This window comes from Westerdykella ornata, assembly GCF_010094085.1.
Source record: "Westerdykella ornata strain CBS 379.55 unplaced genomic scaffold EI97scaffold_9, whole genome shotgun sequence".
Lineage (NCBI taxonomy): Eukaryota > Fungi > Ascomycota > Dothideomycetes > Pleosporales > Sporormiaceae > Westerdykella > Westerdykella ornata.
The window spans coordinates 725,394-753,247 of record NW_022986859.1 but is presented as its reverse complement, the minus strand read 5'-3'; the positions used below and the strand labels follow the sequence as shown (position 1 = coordinate 753,247).

Here is a 27,854-nt window from a genome sequence, read left to right as displayed (position 1 = left end):
AGAAGAAGGAGAAGAAGAAGGAGAAGAAGAAGGAGAAGAAGAAGGAGAAGAAGAAGAAGAAGAAGAAGAAGAAGAAGAAGAAGAAGAAGAAGGAGGAGGAGGAGGAGGAGGAGGAGGAGGAGGAGGAGGAGGAGGGAAAGAGAGGAGGGAGAAGAAGGGGAGGGAAAATAATCCTCGTATAAGTAAAGAAAGCCGCATCTAGAGTAAGTGCTAGAAAAGGATAAGCTACTCACCCAGCGTGCCGACAAGACCGTCATTTGTTTCAAAAGCTTATACAGGATTAACTTTACTTGTGATCAGTCCATACCAAGTTGAAACGGAACGGCGGAACCCGTTGCCGGTATCTAGGAAGTATATGTTTCGATTCGTGAATAAGTTCTTTAAGTGGAGAGGCGGAGGAGCAAACAATGTAGAGTCTCTTTTGAGAAAACGTGCGTGGCGGCCGACAGCGTGCAAGTGATGTAGAAAGGACTGGAAGCTACCTGCAAGGTCGCTACAACCCATCAGCCTTATACCTAAGGCGCCAGAACGAATGAAGCCTAATCTACAAATCCCATGGAATGAACAACCACGCCAGACAACCCCCCTCCCCACCAACCCCAACGCCGAAATGTCACTCGAAGACCCAACCCAAAGCCTACTCCGCCTCCCTCAGCACCTTGCTCAAAAAGTCCCGCTCCTCTTCCTGCCCCCTCACCTCAATCCTTGCTTCCTCCCTCTCCCGCTCCTCCTCCGTGGGCTCCATCTCCGCCCCATTCTCCACGCTATTCATAATCCCCACCAAATCATTCCTCATCAACCTCCCCGCCCGATTCCCCGGCGTCCTCCGCGTCGCCATCAGCGCGACATTGGCATTCCCAATTCTCGGCCGATTGCCTGAACCCGACAGCACGCTCTGCAGCTTCTTGTTGCGCACGCGCTGGCGCACCGAGGGCAACGTGTCTTTCAATATCTTCTGAGACCTGCGTGTCCGCTCCGCCGCCGCGGCCGCGAGAGCAGCCTCGCGTCTGGCCATCTTCTGCGCCTTGGCCGCGCGACGAGCCGCGAGATGCGCTTGCCGTTCGTGTATCTCGTCTTTGGTGGGAGCCACGAAGAGGTCTGCGTCGTCGTCTAGGAGGGAGTCGTCGGTGTCGGGTAGGTTGTGTTGGTGATCGGCTGGGCGGGCGGGTTCGACGAGTTCGAGCTTGTCGAAGTCGATCGTCTCTTGGTTTCTTTTCCTCCTCCTTCTCTGCTGCTGGATCGAGGGTTCTGGCTTCTAGTGCGGTGTAGCGTGCGGTTCCAACGGAAAGCGAACGTGAGGATATGTGAATGTAGACTTACAGTAAAGAGCGGAGACGCAGCACGCTTACGCCTGATGGGTAATACCAAAGGCGGCATGTTAAGTCCTTTCGATTACAGCCGCGGCGAGACCTAGACGGGTGTCATGGGAGTGGTGCTTGCGCGGATGTGGAGCGATGATGTGGGAGAAGGCGTGTGTTTAGGTGCATTGCGTGCCCTTGTTTTTGTTTTGATGGCGCGTTGCTAGCCAAACGCTGTGCGGAAGGTGGTCGTTGCTAGGCAGTGGGCTTCGGTGAAAGACGTGGAGCGACGAAAACTAGCATGGCTGCGGAGGCAGCATAGCCAGATTCATGGAAGCAAAGCAGGACGAACGTGAATCGCTCCGACGTGCGTGGATGCAGCCTGGAGTTCTGAAATGCAAAGTTGGTCGACTTCGCCGATTAGTCCTCGGCCATGCTGTTCTTCTGCGGCTCCACGACGCGCCAGGGAAGATCGTCTACCATCCTGCCCTCCAACAACTGCCGCACGCTCTCCTCCAGGTTCGCTCCGAGTTCTTGCACGGCACTGTGCCGCCATCCTCGTTGGATCCGCTTTCCGCCCAGCAGCTCTCCGAGTCCGAGAGGATCCTGCTTCCAAGGTTCAAACCCAAAGCGTCGTTCGCCCGCACACGTCTCCTCGTACTCTTTCCTAGACATGACAGGGTCAATCCCTTGGACTCTGATACGGTCAGCTGGCCATGCTATGGCCGGCGCATGCAAGTCCAGAAACCTCCTGGCCTTGAAAGCATGCGTTATCACGCGTATTTGCTTGGGATAAGCGCCGGTAGCTTGCCGAAAACGGAGGATACTGAACAACAAGTTTTGAAAGGAGTCTGTGGCATACTCTTCTAGCAGTATCCAGCCTTTATCGAATAACGATTTTGCGTGGCCGCCCCCGTTCGAGCCCCGTGACAGTGCGAGTGCCAAGGCTGCATTGTAGTAGGAGCGAGCTTCGGTGAGCGAAGTCAGGGACGGTTTGGTGGCACCTCCGCTGAATACCAGAAGGGATTTTGCTGCACAGGATCCTGTCGTGGGGGCATCCAATCCTGCTGTTATATGCGCCAGGAAGGTCTCATGCTCTCCCGGTTTGCCGGTCACGGGGTTCGACATCTGGAAGGGTGCCAGGTGCCAGTGTTTCTCGTCGAATGGACTGCAAAGAGGAAAGCTGGGTTGATTCGGATCTGGATGGAATATGGCATGGCAGCAGACGATGATGAGCGTGTCGATGCCCGGATAGTTGCGAGGGGGAATCACATGACCTGGGTGGAGGAAGGAAGGTGCGTCCGCTTCGAGATGAATGTTTTCATGAGGAGGGGCCTCATGCAATGGCACTTTCGGAATCCGGCTCTCTGTTGGCGTCGAAGCAATGTTCTGGTGGAATTTGGACTTTGGCAGATGTCTTGTTGACGATGTGGCGGAGGTCATAGGGATTATCGGGCTGCAGCGAGGGTTGCGCAATTTGATAGCCAAAAGAAGCAAGCAGACGCGCTGGCAGTAGAATGGATGCTGTGGCGAGACGGATATGGGACTAGAATGGGGCGCTTTCAGTCAGCTAGAAACTAGGATGACAGTGAAACTGATGAATACCGGGGCTTATAGGAAAGCAAGTAATAAGACGAGATGGTGGAGAGATGGTGCAGGCTGAAGGCTGCGTGAGGAATGCCAACATGACATCATGATACATTCACAAGGTAAGAGCGATAGCGGGCAAGTGGACGATGGGATAGACGGGTTGCTTTGTGCGACTCGAGATTTGCAAAAAGAGAGTACTACCTGAGAAGAACCAAAAGAGGGTGGGCTGTACTGATAAGAGAGGAGTAAGAAAGTGTTGTTACTGTGAAAGTAAAAATATGAGAGCTGAACGGCATGCATCTGCATCATCAACCTGTGTCTGACGGCTATGTGGAATGGATCGGACACCTAGGATGTTTGCCAGGTTGTGAGAGAACTACTCCCTTGAGACGGAGAAAAGGACCAATATTTCCCTCTCTTCTAAGATCTTGTCTTGGAAATATTGTTGGAGGGAGAGCAAGCAGGTTGAAGAGTTGACGTTGGGATCGGCGCAGGGATATGAGTTAATATATCCAATCCGGAGAATTTGCGACGATGATGTAAGACCAGCCGGATATGTGAAATCTTTGAGAGAATGTGTGACATAACGTACCTGGTGGCAGCAACTTCAAATGCTCAGTCAGTCGTATGGGAGGGTCGGTGTGAGCGAAGGGCTTCAGTGAGTGCCGTTACAGTAAACAGTAGTGTAGGGCTGAGGTCCGGCGAGCGGCGGAAAAGGGATCCCAAACCACAGCCACAACCCTTCAATTTTCATGAACCGTCTAAGAATAGCCGGCTATGCACAGTAGGAGCTGCGCCACACCTCATGAAAAGCATTCACAGCTGTGCTCCTGACCATACCCAGGTACCCTTTCAAGGTCTCATGCGGTGAAGTCGGCGGTCACACGGCCTGCATTCCTTCCTTCACGCGGACGTGATGCTGTACACCTACTACTTCGTACAGTACAGTAGAGTAGACTACATTTTGATTCAAGGACCAGCTGCGACACGGGCAAGACCGGCAGTGTGTTGGATGTTTGACCAGTCGAGTGCATTCCACGTCTTGTCCTGTTTCAACACCTCATCGCCCGCCAATTCGCTGCCTGTGGCCCCCCCAGACCCTACCGCGCCACGCTAGCCCCCTTTTGGATCGCCTCCTCCCTTCACTCATTCAGCTCTCCCGACCGCTCCCCATTTCTCTCGCACAAGCCCCAGCCTTTGCACCCTCTCCGCCTCAGCCCCAGCTAGTAGCTTCTGTTGTGCCTTTTCCTCTTCCTCTTTCTTTTTCATTCTTTACCTGCCCGCCGGCCCTCGCTGCTCCAAGGCACAACTTTCTCTATCCCCTTCCGCGCCTCCTTTCACGGTCCAGCGCGCCTGCTGCGACACCAACAAACATGGCATACCAAGGCCCAGGAGGTTACGGCGACCCTCACTCAGGAGTATGCCAATCACTTTGCCCCCTCAATCCATCGGTTGTACTAACACACTTGCCAGCACCCCTACGACGACCCTCCGCATCGACACCAGGGAGACGAGGACGAGGTCGGCCGTTCCTTGCTGCACTCGAATCCCACGGGCGTCAACCCGGGCCCCTTCGATGACCACCACGGTGGCTATGGAGTCCCCGACCGTCCACACTCCGCCTACAGCCTGACAGAAACATATGCTACCGACAGCACACCCACCACCAGATACCCAGGCCAACGCCCGGATGGCTCCGATGTCTACTCGGCCACCGGCCACTATGATCCAGCCGCCGACTTTGGCGCCCCTGCTCGTGCCCCTTCGCCATACTCGCGCAGCGAGACCAGCTCCACCGAGGCCTGGAGGCAGCGCCAGCAGCCCGGCGGCGCTGCCGGCGGCCTCAAGCGTGGCATGACCCGAAAGGTCAAGCTCGTCCAGGGCTCCGTGCTGAGCGCAGACTATCCGGTCCCCAGCGCCATCCAGAATGCCATCCAGGCCAAATATCGAAACGACCTCGAGAGCGGCAGCGAGGAGTTTACCCATATGCGATGTAGATTTCCTTCTCCAACTTTGCGATTGACCTGCTGACGTAGCCCAGACACTGCCGCGACGTGCGACCCTAACGACTTCACCCTCAAGAACGGCTACAATCTGCGCCCGGCCATGTACAATCGCCACACCGAGCTTCTCATCGCAATCACTTATTACAATGAAGACAAGGTCTTGACGGCCCGCACGCTGCACGGCGTCATGCAAAACATCCGCGACATTGTGAACCTCAAGAAGTCCGAGTTTTGGAACAAGGGCGGCCCGGCTTGGCAGAAGATTGTCGTCTGCTTGGTCTTCGACGGTATCGACCCTTGCGACAAGGGCACTCTCGATTTGCTTGCCACAATCGGAGTCTACCAAGACGGTGTCATGAAGAAGGATATCGATGGCAAGGAGACCGTTGCTCACATTGTAAGCACTGCGGCACACGACTGAAGAACCCTTGAAAAGCTGACCCCTACAGTTTGAATACACTACGCAATTGTCCGTCACTCCCAACCAGCAGCTCATCCGGCCCCACGATGACAGCGCGAGCACGCTCCCGCCCGTCCAGATGATGTTCTGCTTGAAGCAGAAGAACAGCAAGAAGATCAACTCGCATCGATGGCTCTTCACTGCCTTTGGCCGCATCCTCAATCCCGAGGTCTGCATTCTGCTCGATGCCGGTACCAAGCCCGGCCCCAAGTCGCTCCTTGCTCTGTGGGAGGCGTTCTATAACGACAAGGATCTCGGTGGTGCCTGCGGTGAAATCCACGCCATGTTGGGTCGGTTTCTTTCTATCTCCTTAGGTATTAACGCTAATAGTTACCTTTAGGTAAGGGCTGGAAGAACCTGCTCAACCCCCTTGTTGCGGCGCAGAACTTCGAGTACAAGATCTCCAATATTCTGGACAAGCCGCTCGAGTCCTCATTTGGCTACGTCTCGGTGCTGCCCGGTGCGTTCTCCGCCTACCGATTCCGCGCCATCATGGGCCGTCCTCTGGAGCAGTACTTCCACGGTGACCACACGCTCTCCAAGATTCTTGGGAAGAAGGGTATCGAGGGTATGAACATCTTCAAGAAGAACATGTTCCTGGCCGAAGATCGTATTCTCTGCTTCGAGCTGGTCGCCAAGGCCGGATCCAAGTGGCATCTGACGTATGTCAAGGCATCCAAGGGTGAAACCGACGTTCCCGAAGGCGCACCCGAGTTCATTGGCCAGCGTCGTCGTTGGCTGAACGGTTCCTTCGCGGCCAGTATCTACTCGCTGATGCACTTTGGCCGCATGTACAAGAGCGGTCACAACATCATTCGCATGTTCTTCTTCCACATTCAGATGTTGTACAACACCTTCACCGTCTTCCTCTCCTGGTTTGCTCTGGCTTCTTTCTGGCTCACTACCTCGGTCATCATGGACCTAGTCGGTAACCCCAACCCGGACACCAAGCGCGATGCCTGGCCCTTCGGAAACACCGTCACTCCGATCTTGAACGTCGTCCTGAAGTACATGTACCTCGCCTTCCTCGGCCTCCAGTTCATTCTTGCCCTGGGTAACAGGCCGAAGGGTTCCAGGTGGTCGTACATGGTCTCCTTCTGCGTCTTCGGTCTCATCCAGTTCTACATCATCGTTCTCTCCATGTACCTTGTCGTCCAGGCTTTCACGTCACCCACCTCGGTCGAACTCGACACGTCCTCGACCAAGAACTTTGTCGAATCGTTCTTCTCGTCGGATGGCGTGGGTATCATCTTGATCGCTCTGGCGGCTACCTTCGGTCTGTACTTTGTGGCATCCTTCCTCTACCTGGACCCCTGGCACATGTTCACGTCCTTCCCGCAGTACCTGCTCATCATGTCGTCGTACATCAACATCCTCAACGTGTACGCCTTCAGCAATTGGCACGACGTCTCGTGGGGTACCAAGGGTGCCGACAAGGCCGATGCCCTTCCCTCGGCAAAGACGGAGAAAGCTTCCGATGGCAAGCACACGGTCATTGAAGAGCCCGACCTGCCGCAGGCGGACATTGACAGCCAGTTCGAGGCAACCGTCAAGCGCGCCTTGGCTCCCTATGTCCCACCTCCGGAGAACACGGAGAAGACGCTGGACGATTCGTACAAGTCTTTCCGTACCCATTTGACGACCTCGTGGATTTTCTCCAACGCCCTGCTCGCGGTCATCATTACTCAAGACAGTTTCAACAAGTTTGGTTTCTCGGTATGTCTATCCACCAACAGTGGTTGTTCATCAGCTAACTTTCAAAGTCCAACGCCACCAAGCGTACCGCCCGCTTCTTCCAAGCCCTGCTGTGGGCCACTGCCCTCCTCTCCCTCGTCCGCTTCATCGGCTGTCTGTGGTTCCTTGGTCGGAGCGGTCTGTTCTTCTGCGTTAGGAGGCGGTAAACAGGCAAAGCCCAATGCAACACTGCGGGCGCGCCCAACCCAAAAAACCATCATGTAGACGGCCGTACCCTCGAAACCATATCTGTCCTCGTGTACCACCTTCCCTTTTGCTCCGTTGCATGTCCACGTGCTGCGCGTGTGCCGCCGTCGGCGTTCTTAGCGTCGTTCAACCCAGAGCACGCGCCCTGCAGCGCAGGACCTGGCTGCGTACTTTTGTAGAGTGTCTGCCCCGATCCCCTCGATTCCTGCCTGGCTTGTAATGCTGTTATTTTTTTCACTTTTCCTTTGAGCGGTTGATTTGGCGTTTAGATGTGTGTTTTGTAAAGCAGAAAATGTCATTTTTTTTCACTTTCTTGATTGTGTATTTTGTGGGGTTGAGGGTTTCGGATGGGTGGCTCGTATTAGATGGAGGGAGGGAGGGTATGTGGGGTATGGGGTGAGGTGGCTTTAGCTTTGCTAGGGTAGTGGAAATGTGAGGATTTTAGTCTTGTGTTTGTGTGCGATTGTGGGGTGCTTGTGGTTTGGTGGGTGAATTGCCTGTGTTTGTGTGTGTCGTGCTGTGCATGTTGTATTTGTTTTTGTGGTGTTGTTTCTGTGAGGTGGCGGTGATGATGAAGATGATGAGTATCACCATGTGTGTTCCTTCTTCTTGAATTCTCGAAGTATATTCATGTTTAGATATAGGTAACATTCACTTTTAGACATGGATGGATTTCCCAACCAATGTCAGCTGTCGAACGATGGTAATTTTAAAACAAAAGGCGTAAGACCATGGGTATGTGATTTGATTTTTTCTTCCCCTCCTCTTCCCAGTATTTTTCTTGTCTGGCCTTGCCTTCTCGTTCGCGTGAGGGTTAAGGTTGTAAGGCCTTTTTGCCAAGAGGGAAGGGGGGGCGAGCCGGGGGGGGTTTTTGGGGGGGGGGGGGGGGGGGGGGGGGGGGGGGGGGGGGGGGGGGGGGGGGGGGGGGGGGGGGGGGGGGGGGGGGGGGGGGGGGGGGGGGGGGGGGGAGGGGGGGGGGGGGGGGAGGGGGGGGGGAAGGGATATAAATTGCCCCTTTTTTTCTGTCGTGCTTGGATTCGACTTGCTCTTTGATTTTGTTTTTTAGCTTTATGCTTGGTTGTACCTAAATTCCAATTAGCGCAGAAGTATGTGGTGGTAGGACTGGTGTGGGCTGGTGTGTGTTGAACGGAGAGGCTACATGGTAGATCGGGGTTTGGGTTGGGAAACGGTGATGGTAATGGTGATGATGATGGTGATGGTGATGGTGATGGTGATGGTGATGGTGGTGGTGGTGATGATTATAAATAATGATTATAACGAGAGAGCCTGCTAAATTGCATGCTTAGTCGAACTTATGTTCATGATCTAGGAATTATGTTCTTGATCTAGGAAAGTGGTGATGTCGGTGTTTATGTATCAGAAAAGGTACGATGGTGGGCATGTGTGTTTCACTACCTTCTCTTAATCTCCCCTAGGCGGGGGCTGCGAAGCAGGCTGCGGAATTAAACTACGTGCTTCGTGCTCTCTTATTACCCTAGGGTAGTCCTGTATTTACTACTGCGCGTTTGTGCAATTATATAAACAGTCCGCTTTTGCGCTTTTGTTTAGTCTCTACAACTCTCCTCTTTTTTCTTTCCTAAACTTCAAACTTGAGACTGCTGTTCGCATGTTGCCCCTGCTCCTGCAGTGTTTGCGTAAAACGTATTGGGTAAGAGTAAGGGGGATTAGGGGGTAGGGTGCCTCGCGGTAGGGGAGGGCAGTATGTTGAGGAATAGTGGTGGTGATGATGGTGGTGATGATGGTGGCGGTAATGAGAGGGATGAATAGCTCTGCCGGTTGATAGCGGCGGTAGTAACAGCCGTGGTAACGGCTGTAGTACTCCGCAAACGCGCTCGTCGCTGTACGCGTAACAATACTAACGGTAATAGCGGTAATGCTCATCGTTATCACGCTACTCTCTACTACCCTAGAAACCCAAGACTCCTAGCCGCTTTCTTGCACTGTCCCGTTCACTTGTGCCCTGCCTGCAGCTGCTAACGGGAAGGTATATAAACCCCCAACTTCCTCTTTTCCTTCGACACTCTACCGTGCTAAATTTGCTTCTCCTCTTCAAAAGGCAGTTAACAATCCTAATGGTTTTTCTGCAGGGCTTTCTACGTCCGAGGAGGTTAGTGTAATTCGATGTAATTAAATGTTCGAGGCGATGTTCTAGGTTGATAGCAATAGTACTGGTGATAATGGTAATGATTACCATAGCGCTGAAAACAGCGGCGGTGAAGGCGATAGTGACGGTGCTAGTAACGGGGCTAGTAGATGAGCAGGCGCTGATAGCGGTAACGGATAGCGTTGATAGCAATGGTCTACCGCTGTATTAGCTACATAGTCCCCGTTCCTATCTCCGCGGTTCTTCCTGTTAAACTTCTTACATCTATAAAATCTTATAGATAATTATAGTTGTTACAGAGATAGTACCCTGTTATTACCCTCTCTCCTTGTTCTATACAGTGCTATATCCCTTAGTGTTTGTTCTACCTGTTAGTAACAAGGAAGGATTTAAAGTGCTTGACTAATACCTGCAAATCCCTCCAGAAACGACCCCAAATATAGTAAGAGACGCAAAGCTTCTCGCAACATTGAGGTGGGAAGCAGTACACGGCTTGACCGTCGAAAAGAGATACCGAGTATTCTCGGACATGCAGATCGAATCATCGGCTTCAAAGGAGACTATGAAGACGGACTTTTGCTCGAGTACATGCTAAATAGATCCGTAGCAGAGTACCTGTGCGCATCTGACCTACTGCCGCCGCTGAAGCAAAACTTAAATAGGCACTAGAGGCTACAGAGGCAGTTACGTATATCTATTAAAAATAACGTCCTTCATTGCGACATTAGCGCCAGCAACTCCTCCTCGACAAGGACATGATCATCAAACGCTGCGGCTTTCAAGGAAAACTACTGCATTGTAATTGCACGATTCGTCTCGATAGTAGGTCGGCTGAAGGCGTTCGGTCGTCGATGCCTCGTTCGGATCCGACAGTTGCGAATGAAAGGACTCCCAGCTGATATTTTTGCCTTGGGATCGGCGATTTACTTTCTTGTAACAGGTCCCCCGCCGTTTTCGGAGTTGGGTTCTTGGAGAGGTAGAGGGGAGGTCGGGAGACGGTTTGAGAATGGGGAGTTTCCTCCGTTTGATGAGGTGGAAGGGGCGGTGTCGTGGGAAGGTGCTGGGCTTGGGGTTATGAAGAGGCTGAGGAGGTTACTTGTGATTTGAAAAATTTATATATGGCCGAAAATTTATAGGTTATCGAGGCTAATTCTCACAAGTTCGCCGAGCGCTATTTAGACTTTGGCGGATCCTTCATCCTCCTATCACTGTCATCAAGTAAGCTAGCACTGTGCATGTCGCCAAAGTCCGGTGCCTGCATGTCTAACATCTTTAAGCATTGCGAACATATAAGTTAGTTGGACCGTTGCACTGCTCCTTTGCAAGTTCCCGCCCTTACCAACATAGAAATATAGTCCTATAATACTAACAGAAACTAAGGACTTGATTGAGTGCTCTAAAAGTCCGGATATTGGTCGCAGATGTCTCTTTCGTTGCACTGAGGCAGACATCGTTTCAATCCCCTGCAATTAGTTCTATCTTCTTTTCTATGTGCTTTAGATGTTGCAGAAAATCTGAATTCGTGATCGTATAGAGCGACGGATCAAAAATAGGAGGGCTGGTAGAAAATATGCACGCTTCTTCTAACAGCCCGTGCAACGTGCGCGGCCAGACAGTGACAACCTAGAGAGTCTAGGCATTCTTTCCACATCCTGAAATCAAGGCGAGGCTAAATAGAAACAATCAATGTTGGTATAATCACATGTTGCAGACAGGAGTTCCGCCTCTAACACTGTCTAGCAAGCCCTTTCCCTAGTAGGTATGCTAAACCAGGTTGTTCAATAACCCATTTGTAAGAAAAGCACAAGTGGTACGCGAAAGGAGAATCTTCCATAGATAAGGAGAAAGCCGAACTTATTTTGCGCATTGCCGAATAAAAAGATATCAAGGTTCTACCAACGCCTCCTATCCGAGTTTGAAATATTTTACAGCTGCGGTTCTCTAAAACGACATACGGCTCATGTGTCCCCAATTGCATCAATCATCAATCATGTGTCATCACCTCACATCGCAATCAATCAAAGTGTCTTCATTCAAACTGCGCCCCAATGCCGGCTAACAAAGAACAATCTAAGCCAGCCGTATGCTTTGAAAACAGTCGCCGTGGACTTGAATGTGGGTCCAAGTCGTCTAGTCTCGAATCTTCGCTGTTGCTGCTGACCTGGCCCAGTGATGTTGACTGCGACCGGTTCGCGGGAGACAGAAGTGGATCAACTTGTACCCTGTAGTACCGCTGCCGCACCCACCAGAAATATATAGCGAGTATATCTCTTGCATCAGGGATGCCGACGGAGCGAAGCGAACGGCGGCATGGGTGCTTGGCGAGTAGAGGATGAGGTTGAGGTTGGGTATAAGGGACTGTGCAAGGTCAAAAAATCGAGACGTTACAGATGGAAGGTACCGGACAGGGTAGGGAGGCTCGGGAGCGGAGTGGAGACAGAGAAAACGTGCCCAGGGTGAAGGATCGGGTTACAGATCGAGCTTGCCCTCCACGTGGGGGTGGAGCAAGGGAGCGGATAGAGCAAGACGGGAAGTGGACTTGTACTAACCTGAGCGGGCCATTCCTGTGTAGTGGTGGCTATGGCGGTGATAGAGTGACGGATCAACTCAGTAACGGTCAGCTAAGACGGAGGAGATTGACGGTGGTGAGTGCGATGTCAGAATGCGAGTTGAGGGACGTGAGCCTTTTAACTGTCGTTGGAGGGCTAGCACTCGAGAAGATACGCAACTGCGCACACATATACAAGGGCACCGCCAGATGCATAGGGCGTGCAGTGCAGTGATGAGGAACGCGGCATTTGTTTCTAGCCCTTGGCATCGCCTGCTCATTTTCGCATGCCCGCGTTGTCAGGAGTGTAATGCTTGTCTAGGAACCGCCTCTCTCCGCCAGATAACTAGATGGTAGCACAGCATATGTATGGAGCATATGTATGGTGTTGGGTCTTTCAGCCTCGACCGAGAATACCGTCTGACGCTTACACCCCTGGCGCCCCCACTCCCCGTCACTGCAGGCGGGGGTCCTCTAGCAAATGCCTCCCCGGGTCCGCTGTGACGGAGAGAGATAGTACCAATTAAGCCACATGGTGTTGGCAATATCAGAAAGATCATGGCCTCCTACCCTAGGGTAAGCGACGTTTCTGTCGCTGCAACCAGAATAATGAGACTTTCGAAGGACTCCTCATCTTGACCGGTGTGAGAGGTGTCACTCGAACTATAGGCAATATGGCATGTGGGACAATTGAACGCTTCAGAGACACGATGTATGTCACTGCCTATATTATATCTGCACATACTGTCCGGTATGCTTCCCTGCACTGCACGCAACACAGCATGGCCCAGGGCATGGAATAACACCAGATACGTGGCAGGGCAGGGCAACGGATCTGCATGGGCTCCCTCCCCCTCTCTAAAGTAGAAAAGGACTGCATGCATGACCGGGGGTGGCGCTTAACTCGTCTCCCGGGCAGTGCTTAGACGCTGTACTACACTCTCTTCACTAGATCCAGCTATCTGCCATGTCGACGCTTTCTTCCAGCGTCGGGCTGACGGCGGTAACATACCATCGCGTGGGGTGTCAGCCCAGTTTCGGGACAGAGTGTGGTAGGGTAAGCCCGGCCTTTCCGGTTTCGTCGGTTTGGGGTGAAAGAGTAGGTTCGGGATAACGAAACATAACGTATGCATCGCGGTTTTACTGAGTTCTGAAGTACAAGCCTCAATTCTTTTGATATCTCTCTTGGATGGGTCAAAAGCATCGTCAAGACAACGTATCAATTAGCCAGTGGCTGCGTCGAGAGCAAAAACCGCAAACATTACTCTGTACAGAAAAGTAGCCTAACCCTGAGCTTCAGTACGAGCCAAATCATACAGCTGCAGATTTGACGCTCCAAAGAGAGAGAGCACGGAGTACTGTGCATGAGATGACCTATTGGTCGGCTATTCGTGGACTGCGCCATATAACCGCTGTTTGGCGCAGGTCATGTTGGCAAACTCAAGCAACGGCGCCTGCCGTACGACGGAGCGTCATGTCGCCTAACCACAATAACCCCAAGGCAATGGCGACGAGCGTGATTATGAGCAATGGTCTCGCAAGCGCTTTTACCATCGGCACAGTGTGACCAATTCCAAAATCCTTCACGAGTGACTGCGCAGCTAGGCTGAGTTGACAACTACTAACACGGGAATTGCAATGCCATGCGTGAATACTGCAGGACCGATCTTTGCAAAGGCGGCGTTCCTTTTCTCACTAGCCGTTTCCACGGCTTAGGATTTTTTCCAAGTCGCTCACCTGCGTCGGCGGGCTGCGCCTTTTGACGTAGCAAATGACCCAGTGTTCACATATCGCGCCGAAGGGCTTTCATCTGCAAAGCTCACCTCTCGACGAGATACAGCAATCTCCCCGCCGCCGGCGGATCCATATCTTTGCAAATGATAGGACCCGGGCCCCGGCATGCCGGGCGATTTGACTCTTCCCAGCCTGACTCTGTCGTGTCCACTTCCGAGAGTTGCGACCTGATCAGTGGGACAGATTTCGTCCCACTTCCGCTCCATGCGGGGAAGCTTCGCGTGGCAGGGTTGCTCGCGCATTCTGCAGGGGCCAATTCACCGAATACCGTTGACTATCGTCAAGCGGAAGAATTGGCTGTTACACTTCTGTGGAGTCGATCTTCAGTGGCTGTGTTCGGTGTGGGCGCACAACAAGGGGACCGGAACTTGTCAGCAGTGGCTGTGCTCGTAATTCAGCTGGAGTGATATCCAATAACCGTCTTCCGGAAGCCAACGTGAATGATCTGGAAATCTTCAGTGGTTCGCTAATGGCGGGCTTCGGGATGCTGCCCAGTGGTCAGCTGGGAACCGGCAACGTGAGAAAAGTGAATTGTTTGAGTGGTCGTGGTGCTTCATCTATCTTACGCCTTGCCAATTCTCAACGAGAACCGAGCAACGTGTGAGAAGCTCAGGATGTGACTGGTCCTTTCAGAATGCATCTTGTAGTGTGTTTGCGGAGGACCTCTGAAGTGTTGGCACGTACATATTGTGTATTGTGTAGGTGCAGGAGTTGACATCGGGATCCTCAGTTACAGGGCGGTATGCCTGGCTCAGTTGCGGGTTCAATTGCAGGCTCAATTCAATTCCGAAATAATGGTCAGAAGACAGGCTAGGGCACCGGCGGATATGCGAAATTTGATTAAGGTAGACGGACTGGTTCAAGTTGCCTCTGTGCTCGACGGGATTGTACAACGCAAATGCCGCAAGACAAACTTTTAGCTTATGTCTCCATGAAGTCCCCGATTTCAACGAGAAGTGCGAAGCCAAACAATGACTCCAAAACCCCAGCGAGTAGACTCTCGTGCCAGCCACGCCCTGCTAGAACCATTGCAAACACTGTGCAGCAGGAAATGAGTACCGTCCCAGTAAATATGGCGACTTTGGTGTGTTGCACGTGGTTCTTCCCAGTTCGCGCTCCCACAAAAGAACATACGAGAAAGGTAAGTACAATAACCACGATGAGCACGATGATGAGAGCGCGGCGTGTGCGTGTGATAGGCGCCGCCGCCGAAGAGGACGATATAGCATTGTCAACTCCGATACGGCCCTCTTCCGCAAGTTGGAGTGTGTGAACTGCTCGCTCCTCCCGTCGATGCTTGAGGTATTTCGTTCCTCTATGCAGATCAGTACCGTTTCCGCTCGATATCCGATAAATTGTACCAGCCCTGTGTCGGGAGGTTTGTGCCGCAACAGGGAAGTTGTCTTCTTCTGATGCACTATCGAAGCGCTCTTGCTGGATTATGACAACTGGTTTCTTGTGTTTTTGTCGTCGGCGGGCCGGCTGATTTCGCTTGCGAGCTTTAGCAGTACCCCTAAGTGTATCTGATTCTCTGGGTTGGTCGGCAACCCAGTCGCCGATACCCAACAAGGCGTCGTCACGGACTGCCTCTCGCTCATTCTCTGAACCGGAGCCATGCGTAGCCGACAGTGATGATTCATATGTCGCAATTATGTTCTCGTTGCAAGTCTTTCCCCCCAAGGGGTAACTTGTCCCGGAAGAGGTTGGTTTTGTGATGGTAGAAGGTCTCTTCGAGCTGAAGATGCCAGTACTAGTATGGCCGGAAGACATGGCAACTGTTGCCGGTGAGGCGAGTCGATGAAGCCCAACAAGCTGATCAAGATCGATATCTCTCTCAGAGCGAAGGGCTTGCGTCATCGGATCATCGTTGCGAGAATACAGTGCTAGAGTAGGGCACTCGTTTATGTCACTCATGGTGTCTTCGCGGGTGGCTACTACTAATAAGTATTGTAGGAATGTCGAACATAGTAGGAAAGATACCCTCCACCAATATGGTCGCGTACGGCCTGTCCTGGGGTGGCACGGAAGCTGCCGACAGCGGTGCATTCACACGATGGATAGGCAGGAAGCGGACAAAGAAAAAGAGAAATGGTTGGTCCGAGAGAATGAGATGATCAGTGGAATTTCTTGAAACGACAATGGGGGAGAAGAAGAGTTTGGAATATGCTGAGACTCGAGGGAGGTGGAAAGGAGGGAGGGACTGTGTCGATGCGGGGGAGGTGAGGGAATAAATTGTGGGCGGCGCACGCCGCCTGCCCAGCCCACAATGCATGCCAGAGCTGTGGCGGCGGTCAGTGGCCCCAGGTTCCCGATCATCCAGAAGCAAGCTGCACATAGCAGTCAATATACAGCTGTAGCCAGCACATTAACCGCAGTAATGGCAGGAAAACACTCCACTCCCATGATGCACGTCCTCCGTGCGACGAAGCTTGTGTAGAAGGCAAATCTGATGCAAAGCTTGAAATTTTGAGGGATAGAGTGGGCGCTTAGAAGATCCTGATGAGCGCCGCCGACGATGTGGCTACCTCAGCACCGATTGCTGGAGATCACAGTTCAGAGAAACGGCGGTGGGACACGTGCCTGTCTACGTTGACCCTGAGCAGCAGAGAACCATATGATACCAGAGGAGAGCAGCCTCAATGAGGCGCGACTCAGTAGCCTTTCCCTTTTGGCGTTCCCTCGAAGAGCGAGGTACTGTCCATGTAGTGGATACAACCGTTACACATCGAAGGCGACCTGTGGCTTGATGGCGCAAGCTCAACCCGATAGAGCATCAACGCAGGCGCCTCAAAAGTAGTCCATCTGAGCGATTGCTGCCGTGGGTATTGCGCTCGCTTGACGAACTCCACGCGAGCACGCGTCTGGTTTCTGTGAGGCTGAGACGGAGAGGTCCAATGGGAAGACTGGAGAAGCGACGGAGAGTAGCCTTGGTAGGCTGATGTAAACAGGAGCGGTTATCCAAGTCAGCCGAGTTATCTTGCAACAGATACGGACGGGGCGGGTTGTTAATGGACCAGAAGCGTTGCTGTTCAAACGACGTGGAGTTACGTTGAGTATGATAGTATGATTGAGGTTCAGTTTAACTTTGGCCATGATGGTAAAAAGTGGATCGCCAAGAGCACACGTGATGTAAAGACACCACTATGGAAGAATCCATTGTACTTGATTTTACTGGATTTAACACATGAGCTCTTCCTTTCCCGAGCAAAATCAAAGTTTTGGCTGGAGAAACCACTGATTGCGGAGCAGTAATATGTGCTCACGTGATTTTGCCATTCACCTGAAATAATTTGACGGTACTTCGATTATAGGTGCAGTCGCAGCTTAAATACCACCATAAGGAGTGTAAACAAGGTGTCTTATATTATATTAATCTACTCAGAGAATCTTCTAAGTCCCTTCACCTTTGCATCAATTACTAGGGTTCGAAGAACACCAGAGCGGGGACTCGGGCAGGATGGGAGGCATTCACGTACTGTCCCTTCAAAGGTCATCCACATATTCATGAGTAACCTGAGCTTCTCCCTATCGCTAGAAATAAACATCCGCGGCGCCTGCCTATCAAATCATGACCGCACAGTTTTATCTATCCTATTCCCCGCTTGAGCGAGCGCCCAACTTCGGAACAGGGCCATCGCACAGGACCCGAGACTTGCGTACTCAGCCTTACCAGAGCCTCTTAGCTCAGTGTGTGGTTATGCCTGCCTACCCCCTTTCAAGCTAAATCTTTACTTTAGGAAGCAAGTTTACATCCGTTCCTCCACTGAAAGGTACAGGGACGAATCGGAAACGCTCAGCTAGGAAATATAGCCCCCTTTCTCCGGACAACACAGTAGCTAGTTGAGATGTACTCCGTTTCTTACTGTTGAAAGTGTTGGAACTACCCAACAGACCTGCCTAGTCCCAAACTTGCCGCTAGTAGTAGTGAAAGGTCTTCTGCAGCTTTCACTGGACTAGTTCAGATTTTCGACCATACACAACACCCCATGACCGCAATACTTCTCTGATAACAAAAACACCTGACGTCATGCCTGCCTCGCTTGAGATACACTGGAGTTTCAGCTTGCGGTCGCTCGCTTGACATAAACAAACCTCCCAAGCTCTACTTCCCACAACCTGCGATCAACCTTCTTGAACTTGCGCAACACCAACCTCGAACACCCAACTTTTCTCGCTCAGCCCATTACTTAAAGACATATATACTTCTCCATACAATCCCGATCCGTCATCATGAACTGCAGCAACGGCGCTATCTTCGCGAGGACCCAGCCTCAGACCCTTACGCTTCTCTCCGCTGAAACCCCCCACCATAGAAAGTTGGGCGCTCTGCTATACGCCAATAACAATCATTCGACACCCTTCTACGCGAGCAGTGGCAAGTTCACTGGCGAAGTGCGCAACCCTACGACGGCCGATCCTGCTATTATGGAGTTCCAAGTAGCAGGGCATACGAAAGAGGAGCTGAAACGCGTCTACGTCGATATGGTCCGTCAGAACAATGAGCTTGCCCAGACAATCCTCAAGTTTGGCCAGATTCTCGGAGCCATCGACGAAAGGCAGCTAGACGCAGGTGAGCCATTCGATGCAACCGATGCCTTCTATTTTGCATGCTAACATTAATCCTAGTGGCACGCGATAACTATACTACAGCCTCTGGCTCTATTGATGTAGAGAAGCGAACTGTCGCAACCCATAGCAAAGCCGGGAACAGAACTCCGAGCAGCGACTCCGGCTACTCCTCGAGCATGGATCATCCTGATCCCGAAAGTGAGGACCATGTCGTATTCCGGGGACGTGCTGAAGATGTTGTTGTATATCGCGGACGTCCCAATAACCATGGTGATGCCGACGACGTCGTCCTCTTCCGTGGAAGGAGTGGCGTGGAGCCTGACTTTGACGGCCCTGCTTGTAAGTACTTGTTGACATCATCTCATTTACGAATCTAACGGCTGTGACCTAGATCTTGATGCCGAAATTAGTGTCACTCTTCTTTCCGGCTTGGAGGCCACTGCTTATCAAGGCCGCATGCCAGAGGATAGCCTTGGAAGTGCAACTCGAAGCATTAAATCCCCCGTTTCAGAGGCACAGGGCGGGGTACAGATAGCTCCTCTCCAGCTCGATGACGGGCAGAGTACCCGTGCCAACTCCACTACCAGCGCAGCGTCCTCCTTCATCTATCCTACCCAATGTCCCGACACACCGGCGACCGTTGTCTGCGCTGATTTTGCTGACGAGGAGCTGATGGTTCCAATCCCAGTGTGTCCAAAGAGCATTGCTCTTGAGCAGATCCTGCACCGCAAGGGATTGGACCGTGATCACCGAGAAGGACCAAGCCTCTTCAACAGTGAAGCAGAAAATTATGATGTTACCGAGCAGATGTACCAGCTGTACATCAGGAATGGACTGCGACCAAAGGCCGAATGGAGCATAGGGATGGGTGTATACTTGGAGGACGTGTCCGCTTCCCTGACTGACGATTACCAACGAAGCGGCTCCACCGACAAGAGCAAACTGGTTACAGATGAGAAAATGGCCGAGTACAATTCAATGCGACAACAGGCGCTTGCAATCAACACATTCGATATGAATGTGGAAAACACATTCGCAGCCGACCAATTCCACGATATGCTTGCCACGCCTCAGAGTGGGTTCGACCACGATTACTGGCCGGCTGGGAATAATTGCTGGAGTATACGGGCTCCTCAAAATCCTCTTCATAGCCAAGCCGTCCACGTAAATCACTTCCTCGTTCCTACAACTCCCGAAGTCCGACAACAAAGTGGGCAGGAAGAACCAATTACTCCCTTAGGGGCATTGTGGAATATTCACCGTTGGCTTCGCTACATGGAAAAAATTCAAGACAAGAATGCGAAGGCAACCTGTTTCGTAGGCCGTCATTCCCCTCTCGAAAAGGCCTACTTGAGAAGGAACGACACGCTGGCGATGGCGGATGGCACGATCACACACATCACTTTGAGGGATGGCGATGTTTTTGGGAACCCAAGATTGGGATTCAAAGATCGATTCCCAAACATTCCGGCAGACGCGTTCCTCAAGCCTCTTCCTCTCCAGGAACTTCCATGGCGCAAAGCTCGCCGCGAATACAAATATACGCTCGAAGCCGGAGTCGGCAGTCCAGTTGTAGAAATGCTCATGAGGAGGAGTGACCGGAAACAGGCCATTCACGCGCAGATAACAACAATGGGCTTTACACCCTGAGCGTCAAAGCTTGCCTCACTGGCACTGACTGCGTCGAGAAAGTGCACTAGAGCAATGAGCCTTCTTCGCCAACGATACCCTAGGGTACTGAGTAGTCGCGCTTCTCGAGTTATACAGTCTACTCTCTTCCTCACTCTAGCGCATCAGGTAATGATGCTTGCTCAACCGGCTGTTGCCCTTCTCGTTCGCGCCAGCAGTGCCACCAGAAAAACACCGTCTCTGACGACCAAGCCCTTACCGGGAGAGAAATACAGACCTGTTATTACTGCAAATTCACCCAGACGACTAGTTTTTTGGCGATCTGCTTGGGAGTTTTGTTTATTCTACTGGTGTCAATGAACACAGCTGATGAGGCATCTAGGATAATCTTGTTTTGACTCCCTAGAATTCCGCTTGGAGAGCTAATGGATTGTATATGTAGCAAGGGAGTTGATTGCGACCGTCTTTCCCATAACCCAGACTGGTGGACTGTCGCTCCGGAAATGCTGCAGGGTGTTCGAGATCATTGTGTGCAAATGTTCGAGTAAATGGATCTGCAAGGGGACGAACATCGACGTGCTTGATACACCAGTACCCTGGGTATGCAATATAAGTGTCTAAAAGTGTGCTAATATCGAATCAGTTTACTGTCCCACGGCTGATTCCCATGATTTCTACTATACGGCACCAGTGCATCCTTTCCGATTCTCGGACCGCCTCATGATGATCCGATCTTGGCCTCTACAGGTGATAATTTGTAGTTGGGAAACACAATTGCAGATGCCGATGCAAACATTTCGCTCCGTGACATTATGTATCAAGAGACCATCATCCTGGCGAATCGGCGAGTGAAGGGAATAAGCATTCGATCCGTCCTTCAAGCTAGGACGTTGACAGCATGCAGGGTGCCGTTGGCTATGGCAAGCGTTCCCAGGGTTTCGGATGTAACTTGTGTGATTGCATTTGTTGACCACATAAGGTAACCTTTGGAAGTATGACGGCCTCAAAGCGGCTATCAGAAAACCAGCATGGAGGAAAGAATGTTTTGAGATATGGTTGCTCACTTATATTGTTTTCTTTTTTTTCGGTTCTATTTCACTTTCCTTTCTTTTCCTTTCTTTTCTGTCTTTTTATTCTTCTTCCAACTTTCTAGTCGAGGTATTTCTTCTTTGTGCTCTCTGTTCGCGCTTCAGTGTCAGGAAAGCCAGATTAACACGCTGGAACATGTGTCCCCCACAGCAGTCCACATGGATCAAATTTTAGAATCCGTCCGTCTCTAAAATTCTTACCGTCCACACTTTTGTAGGTGCGTACTGCCACCGTCCTAAATCATGGGTGCTCAATGTCTCGATATTTCAAGACGATGAGACACAACTTCTCGATCACGTGACAGGTATTTTGCGACAGCAAAAATGTTCTCGATTACAATTTTAAGTGATGTCTAAACAATGAGATCAGCGTGTACTGATAACCGAAGTACTAGAGGCTGAATCCCAGTCTACAGCGCGCTTGCCAAGGACACCGCCACACTTGAACAGCTGAGTGAGGCTCGTGCTTACCCAACTTACCCAGTTGATTATGCCAAGTTTTCGGGTGTTCCGAACGACATCAGTCTCGGACTGCACATTATTCTTTCAACTACATATATATAAGCTTCCCTGGGCTCTATACAGGTAGCTCGCCATGTCTTGTCGATGCTGCGAGATTTTAAGTTGTTTCACACGCGCCGATGACTGCGGCTTCCCGCTTATGTGACCATGACTAGCACTCCTGGAGTTGAGCACATCACAGGACCTCTTGTTGGAAAGAGGACCTTTTTGGTACTATGCCTGTTTATCCTCGTCATTTACGTCTTCTAATGTAATACAGCTTGTTATATGGACACTATGCGGGATCTCAATCTCTTTGCTCGCTTCCCGTATCGCCATTCGCATGTCGACAAAGGGACGGCTCATGACAAGCGACTACTACCTCTTCATGGCTCTTCCCGCCCTGTTCACTGGCACTGGACTACTGCAATTTAACATAGACATCTTATATTCGGAATGGCTCGCTCCTCAGCCTTCAAACTCTCCGCCCGTCCTACCAAATGCTCCATCGCAGCTCAAGGCTTTGATGGAAATGTTGTGGTTATCCATCTTCTGTGTCAAGTTCTGCTTCATATCGCAGTTCAAGTTCCACAAACCACCATATGCCTATGTCTCAGTGGCTCTTACGCGCTACTATTGGGTCTGCGTCTGCATTTGCGGCGCAGCGTTTCTGTTCGCATTAAGCCAACCGATTGCGGTTTGTCCAACTGCTGGTTCGTTTCCAGGCCCAAGTACCTTCTCTTAGCGCTGCTGATGCCTCTATAGAAAGATGCCAATATTACCGCACGTCATCATGGGCAATCGCGTTGGAGGTGGCTCTGACAGTCATTGATATAATTACCGACTTCCTTGGTGCGCACCTCGCCCATTGATACTCAAAGACTACTAATCAAGATCTTAGTGATGTTGATTCCGGTATCTCTCATTTTCATGGCCAACTTCTCACGCCTCCACTCACTCATCAACGGTGTCTTCAAAGGGCTTTCTATCTTCAGCATCATCGTCGCAGCAACCCGGCTGGCCTTCATACTGTCCCGACATTCTCCTCGAATTGACTATGTTGGCCTCGTCTTTCTGCTCCAAGTGGAAGGCGCCGTGGCTATTTCAATGGCTAGTATCTCCAGCTATCGGGTTATTATTCTGAACCACCTCAATGGAAAGCAACAACAGGAGGCCCTTCGGACGTCTGCCTTTCCAAAAGCGCATGCATGTTGGACCAGGGTTCGAACGCAGAATGAAAGTGACCATGCTGGACACAAGGTGCAACACCCTGACCAAGAACTTCACTTGGCGTTATGGAATGTATCGATCCCAGAGGGGGTGCGCAATGCTAGTACTGGATCTAGACCCGATGGAATTGTAACCCAGGCGGGGATGAAACACTCAATGGAGCCCTGACCGTTGCTGCGAATGCGTATGCAATGAGGCAGCCAAAGCTTTCGGTCTCACCACTCGCTCGAGGAAACGGATGGTAAATATTGGAATGGCTTTGCCATTAACGGATTCCGACAATGTCCCAAAACCGGAGTAGTTCTATTCAATGTCACGGTGGGATGCCGAACGCCCTCATATCCACCATCTCAACACACGAAGCGGAATTCAAAAACAGGAGCGGGACTACTTTGCAGACTGATCCAATCCGTCTTCCGCACTGAAAAACTCCTCAGAGGGAGAAGTGAGCTTTCTCACCTGTATCACGCAATGGAGGTGAACGTGGTTTATACAACAGAGCCCAACAAGGAGCCAGGAGCACAGCATCAACAAATCGTCCATCAGGTCGTATTTATGCTCGAATCTGTGAGCTCCCGACACCATAATGACGTTTGGTGCGAACATACCGATGCTTTACGAACGGCAGACTTCAAAACGGCAATAAATTTAGTGGACTTGGTTCGCGCAAACCTCAAGTGCGTCACCAGATGACTGAAATGACTGAACTTAGAGCGGAAGAAGCGGAAGTCATATTCCATACCCCCGGACTTCTCAGCGGAAATATCCGAGCGAGCAGAGCGATGAATCAAGCATCTCCCTTTTACAAATGCATGGCCTACATGCGTTATTGCGACGTTTATTATGTTAAAAGAGAAGCATGAAGCTGAGCGCGAGTAGCATGGCGATGTAAGAGTCGCCTCCTAAGTACTGTATGATAGGATGGCTGTGTCTCTTCTTGCGCTAACGCCTCCTTCTCATGAAAGGGATACATTTTCGTGCTCTATCTTCGCCTGATTTCATCACTAGTCATGGACACGATGAGTATGCGACTGGTGAAGTTCCAGACTAACGACCTTCCATAAGAGGCTTAGTGGTCTTTTCCCCACACTGAGGTGTTCCGAGGCGCGGCAGAACAACTCCCAGCTCGACATCGGATGGAGCTTGTCAACCACCCACATCGCCATGGATAAGAAACTTGAGGAGCAGCCCGTACTCGACGCTCCGAGGGATCGGAAGCGTGGGGTCAAGCTGCCTACATTCCGTGTTCAGTTTCTAACCTTCCTAACCGTCCTTTTCCTTGTGCGGCAACTCATATTGCCACAGGCACCTTGGAAATGGACAACTGGTAAACTTCGACATGGAACTGGAACTCGAGAGCCGAGATGTCCACAAGTAGAGCCGCTCTATCCTAAGCGTCGAACCAAAGCTTTAGATGCCATGGACAAATTCCTGAACTCTGACGATTTCCGGAACGCAACCATTCCCAGGCTCTCAGGCGCAGTCCAGATACCCACCGAATCCTTCGATGATATGGGTAACGTGGGCGAGGACCCAAGATGGGATGCCTTCTACCCTTTTGCAGCATACCTGAACAAGAGATTCCCGTTGGTACACTCTACCCTGCAATTGGATAAAATCAACACGCATGCACTGCTGTATACTTGGCCCGGGACGAATCCGTCTCTGAAACCCACGCTTTTGATGGCACACCAGGACGTGGTTCCTGTCCCCAAAGCTACGGAGAAACAATGGACGCATCCTCCGTTCTCTGGATTTTATGATGGCACATTCATTTGGGGTCGTGGGAGTAGCGATTGCAAAAACCAGCTTATCGGTATCATGGAGGCTGTAGAAGCTCTCATCGAAGCAGGCTTCACACCAAAGCGCACACTGATTCTAAGCTTTGGTTTCGACGAAGAGATATCCGGTCTTCGGGGTGCACAACGGCTATCTAGGCACTTGGTCGAGAAATACGGCCACAACTCCATGGCCGTCATCGTCGACGAAGGCGCCGTAATCGCCGAATCCTGGGGCGCCAACTTCGCCATGCCCGGCGTAGCTGAGAAAGGCGCTGTAGACATCGACATCGTCGTGCGCATGCCCGGCGGACACTCCTCCATCCCACCACCTCACAACGGCATCGGCGTTGCAAGCGAACTCATCACTCTCATCGAAGCCAACCCCTACGAACCCTTCCTCGACGACAAGAACCCCTATCTCTCCCTCCTCCGCTGCGGTGCCGAACACGCGCCTCATTTCCCGAAGAAGCTGCGCCACCTCCTCGACCAGCGCGACCGTACCTGCCGCAAAAAGCACGACCCCCTAGCCCAAGAAGCCAGCAAAGCCGGCCTCGATATCAAATACCTCATGACCACCTCCGTAGCCGTAGATCTCATCTCCGGGGGCGTCAAGACCAACGCGCTACCCGAGCGGACGCAATTCACAGTGAACCACCGCATCAACGTCGGATCCAGCAGTTCTGCCGTCTTCGCCCACATCACCGACTTAGCGGCCCACGTGGCGAGGAAATATAATCTAACACTCACGCCTTTCAATGGCACCGAGTCCCCATCTTCTATCACACTGTCGTATAGACCCACGCTCCTGCAACCTGCGCCTGTGACGCCGACGCTCATCGATCCGAAGCGTCCGTCTGCATATTCCATCTTGGCAGGCACGACGCGCGCATTGTACGCTGAGGATGGGATTCTCGTCGCACCGGGGATTATGACGGGGAACACGGATACGAGGTACTACTGGGTGTTGAGCGAAAACATTTTCAGGTATGCGCCTGGGTGGGATAAGGAGCAGAGGGGGTTGGGAAATATACATACGGTGGATGAGAGGATAGGGGTGCAGGCGCATGTGGATACTGTGCGGTGGATGGTGGGGTTTGTGAGGAATATGGATGAGGCGGAGCTTGAATGAGGGGTGGGGAAGTGTTGGCGAGGAGGACGCTTTAGCTGTATATAGAGAATTGGGACCGAGGGAAGGTGCAAAGCCTGTGTTATGAAGGTATGGAATTGTCGATCTTATGTACATACGAGATATCATGGCAGCTTAACTTCAAAGAATTTTTTATAAAACGCGGATTCACGTTCTGCATAAAAGTAAAGCAGTAAAATATACAAGAGGCGTTTGCCAGAAGTGAAAGTGCCTTCGACTCCCCCTCGACAGCCAACAAAAATGCTGGGGCATGCCGCGTGAACATATCATTACTTCTGCTCTTCCCCCGATTTCGATTTCAGCTCTTCCCGCGCACGTTTGACCAGCTCCTCGATATCCTTCTCCGTCAAGCTCCCACGATGCGTCACATCCACTTTTCCAGATCGCTGCTGCCTTTCCTTCTCCAGCTTCCACTTCAATATCGCCGCCTGTCTCAGTGCCTCGTCATCCGCCGGCGACACCCCGGACTTCTTTGCCCGTGCAAGTCCAGTAGACTCATCCAGCCGCGGACGGTCATCCTGTGTTGTGGCAAGCGAATACTCGTCGGTCATCCTGCCGCGCGTCTGCTCCATTTCGGACATGGGACTCGCTTCGTCCTCGTGCAGGATCGACCGCTCCATGTCGGGCGTGTTCGTTTCCTCCGTTAAATTATCGACATAGCGCTGCGCAAGGAAATTCCGTCCGAGAGCTTGTCTGTTAATTATAGGGTCTCCTGGCTCCGCGTTGGGATCGTTGCTTCTGCTGACCCATTGTACGAGCTCCTCAACATCCTCGTAGTCGAGGGCCGAGTCGCCGCCTTCGGAATCGGATTCGGTCGAGATGTCGTCGTAATCGCGATGTTCTGCTTTATCCGCCTCTGTTGACATTTGCTGTGCCTTGTCATCTGCGTCCTTCTTTCTCACGCCCTGTCCTCGTGGCCCCTCCGCTGGTTCTTGGAATTGCCCGGAGAGCGGCGAGTCTTGGGGTTGACCCTTGGGACTGGAGGCGGAATCACTAGCGCTCACCAAGCGCACTAAACCCTCTATATGGGATTCTGACAGACACCGATCCTCTTCACCACTGTCATTCCTGTCTCCTAATTCGCGCTTCTGATGTTCCTCCCCGGGAGTCATTGCGGAATCCCGCCTCACCTTCGAGCCACCGGTGTCGCTCTCTTCTTCCTTGCCCTTCCGCACCGTCGGAGCATCTCTACTAGTAATCCTCCGCAGTGTGTCGCCCATCCTGTGCACCAGCGGCTTTCTTTCAGGTCGCTCAATATCCGCAGGCGGAGTCTCGCCTCCGCTCGCCAGTCTCGAACTCTTGCGTGGCTCGTGTTGAGTTGCCATATCGGATTTCTGCTCTGCCTCGCACTTGGACACCTTTTCCGCAATGTGCGACGAGAACAGTGAACTTCGAAGCGAGACAAATCTCTCTAGACGAGGATGTCGTTTCAAGCGTGGCAAGGGAGCATTTCCAGTGGGGGTTCCGCTTGGACTTCTTGACGACGACGAAGGTGTGGCCTGATGGGGACTTGCCACCCGTTTGGCTGTTTTCTTGGTAGAAGCGGGTTTCCGCTTGATTGTCTCGTCTGAGGAATCCGAATCACTGGATGAAGAAGAAGAATCGTCACCGAGCTCGTCGATGATGCGCGAGACTTGGGGAGACAGGAGACTCGGTCGGGGGGACCCGTCATTGTTTTCGACAGCTTGGAGAGTGGTGGTGTGCTTGGGGCGTGGCTTCACATCGAAGTATGACGCCATAGCTTCAGACTAGGACTAGGGGGAGGCGATAAGGCCAAGCAGGATAAGAAAGAGGGGGGGCTTCAAACTCGTTATACAAGTAGATTCGAGCGAACAGTTGGCGGCCGCGGGAACTACGTAGTGGAAAAGCGGAGGTGTGGAAAATGAAGTGCTGTGACGTGAGGAGAGGGCAACTGCGTGTTCATGATGTCCACCGGAAATCTGGGGTAGGGCTTGGCAGACAGGGGTATTTGTATCCTTGTGGGGAAGATAAGATGTACGCGCGTTGTTGCTCGCATCTGACCAATCAGAGGCTCCGCGAAGTACACCAACCACTTAGTAAGATATCTCCTCCACGACTCAACTGGACATCATTTAGGCCTGGGCTGCTTTGAGACTTCGAGAGAATCACTCTGCCATTGTCCAGAC

General features: G+C 51.9%; 9 protein-coding genes across 9 annotated transcripts; 5 read left to right on the top strand and 4 right to left on the bottom strand.

The window, feature by feature from the left end:
* Positions 1-8: 8 nt before the first annotated feature.
* On the top strand, positions 9-182 carry EI97DRAFT_458224 (uncharacterized protein; the record flags this gene model as incomplete). Its single annotated transcript, XM_033800892.1, has 1 exon — positions 9-182. A coding segment is annotated over one exon (174 nt), but the record flags the coding sequence as incomplete, so codon positions are not given.
* A 455-nt stretch (positions 183-637) lies between these two features.
* EI97DRAFT_458223 (uncharacterized protein) lies at positions 638-1,377 on the bottom strand (the record flags this gene model as incomplete). The annotated part of the gene is made up of 2 exons (XM_033800891.1): positions 638-1,255; positions 1,321-1,377. The coding sequence occupies 2 exons, from the start codon at positions 1,375-1,377 to the stop codon at positions 638-640; spliced, it is 675 nt and encodes a 224-aa protein (XP_033654439.1).
* Positions 1,378-1,547: 170 nt separating this feature from the next.
* EI97DRAFT_324785 (uncharacterized protein) lies at positions 1,548-2,845 on the bottom strand. Its single transcript, XM_033794715.1, has one exon. It carries the CDS (start codon positions 2,739-2,741, stop codon positions 1,719-1,721), a length of 1,023 nt encoding a protein of 340 aa, XP_033654438.1. The 5' UTR covers positions 2,742-2,845; the 3' UTR covers positions 1,548-1,718.
* A 1,552-nt stretch (positions 2,846-4,397) lies between these two features.
* Positions 4,398-7,255, top strand: EI97DRAFT_376295 (uncharacterized protein; the record flags this gene model as incomplete). Its single annotated transcript, XM_033795546.1, has 5 exons — positions 4,398-4,881; positions 4,930-5,291; positions 5,344-5,644; positions 5,695-7,070; positions 7,118-7,255. Coding segments are annotated over 5 exons (2,661 nt in total), but the record flags the coding sequence as incomplete, so codon positions are not given.
* A 7,339-nt stretch (positions 7,256-14,594) lies between these two features.
* On the bottom strand, positions 14,595-15,918 carry EI97DRAFT_324593 (uncharacterized protein). Its single transcript, XM_033794714.1, has one exon. The coding sequence runs from the start codon at positions 15,806-15,808 to the stop codon at positions 14,684-14,686; it is 1,125 nt and encodes a 374-aa protein (XP_033654436.1). The 5' UTR covers positions 15,809-15,918; the 3' UTR covers positions 14,595-14,683.
* Positions 15,919-17,992: 2,074 nt separating this feature from the next.
* On the top strand, positions 17,993-19,981 carry EI97DRAFT_442256 (uncharacterized protein; the record flags this gene model as incomplete). Its single annotated transcript, XM_033799753.1, has 3 exons — positions 17,993-18,332; positions 18,389-18,670; positions 18,723-19,981. The coding sequence occupies 3 exons, from the start codon at positions 17,993-17,995 to the stop codon at positions 19,979-19,981; spliced, it is 1,881 nt and encodes a 626-aa protein (XP_033654435.1).
* A 2,136-nt stretch (positions 19,982-22,117) lies between these two features.
* On the top strand, positions 22,118-22,692 carry EI97DRAFT_342676 (uncharacterized protein; the record flags this gene model as incomplete). Its single annotated transcript, XM_033794747.1, has 3 exons — positions 22,118-22,262; positions 22,315-22,401; positions 22,451-22,692. Coding segments are annotated over 3 exons (474 nt in total), but the record flags the coding sequence as incomplete, so codon positions are not given.
* Positions 22,693-23,708: 1,016 nt separating this feature from the next.
* EI97DRAFT_324548 (vacuolar carboxypeptidase-like protein Cps1) lies at positions 23,709-25,833 on the top strand. Its single transcript, XM_033794712.1, has 2 exons — positions 23,709-24,024; positions 24,085-25,833. Exons 1-2 carry the CDS (start codon positions 23,944-23,946, stop codon positions 25,687-25,689), a joined length of 1,686 nt encoding a protein of 561 aa, XP_033654433.1. The 5' UTR covers positions 23,709-23,943; the 3' UTR covers positions 25,690-25,833.
* Positions 25,775-27,624, bottom strand: EI97DRAFT_433114 (uncharacterized protein). The gene has a single exon (XM_033798325.1). It carries the CDS (start codon positions 27,444-27,446, stop codon positions 25,977-25,979), a length of 1,470 nt encoding a protein of 489 aa, XP_033654432.1. The 5' UTR covers positions 27,447-27,624; the 3' UTR covers positions 25,775-25,976.
* Positions 27,625-27,854: the final 230 nt, after the last annotated feature.

Bases quoted from the DNA above. Each gene is read 5' to 3' on its own strand.
- EI97DRAFT_324593 (XM_033794714.1), bottom strand. From the start codon at position 15,808: ATGCACCGCTGTCGGCAGCTTCCGTGCCACCCCAGGACAGGCCGTACG.
- EI97DRAFT_433114 (XM_033798325.1), bottom strand. From the start codon at position 27,446: ATGGCGTCATACTTCGATGTGAAGCCACGCCCCAAGCACACCACCACT.
- EI97DRAFT_324548 (XM_033794712.1), top strand. From the start codon at position 23,944: ATGGATAAGAAACTTGAGGAGCAGCCCGTACTCGACGCTCCGAGGGAT. The intron at 24,025-24,084 runs GTTCAGTTTCTA...ATATTGCCACAG, and splicing joins TCAAGCTGCCTACATTCCGT to GCACCTTGGAAATGGACAAC.
- EI97DRAFT_324785 (XM_033794715.1), bottom strand. From the start codon at position 2,741: ATGACCTCCGCCACATCGTCAACAAGACATCTGCCAAAGTCCAAATTC.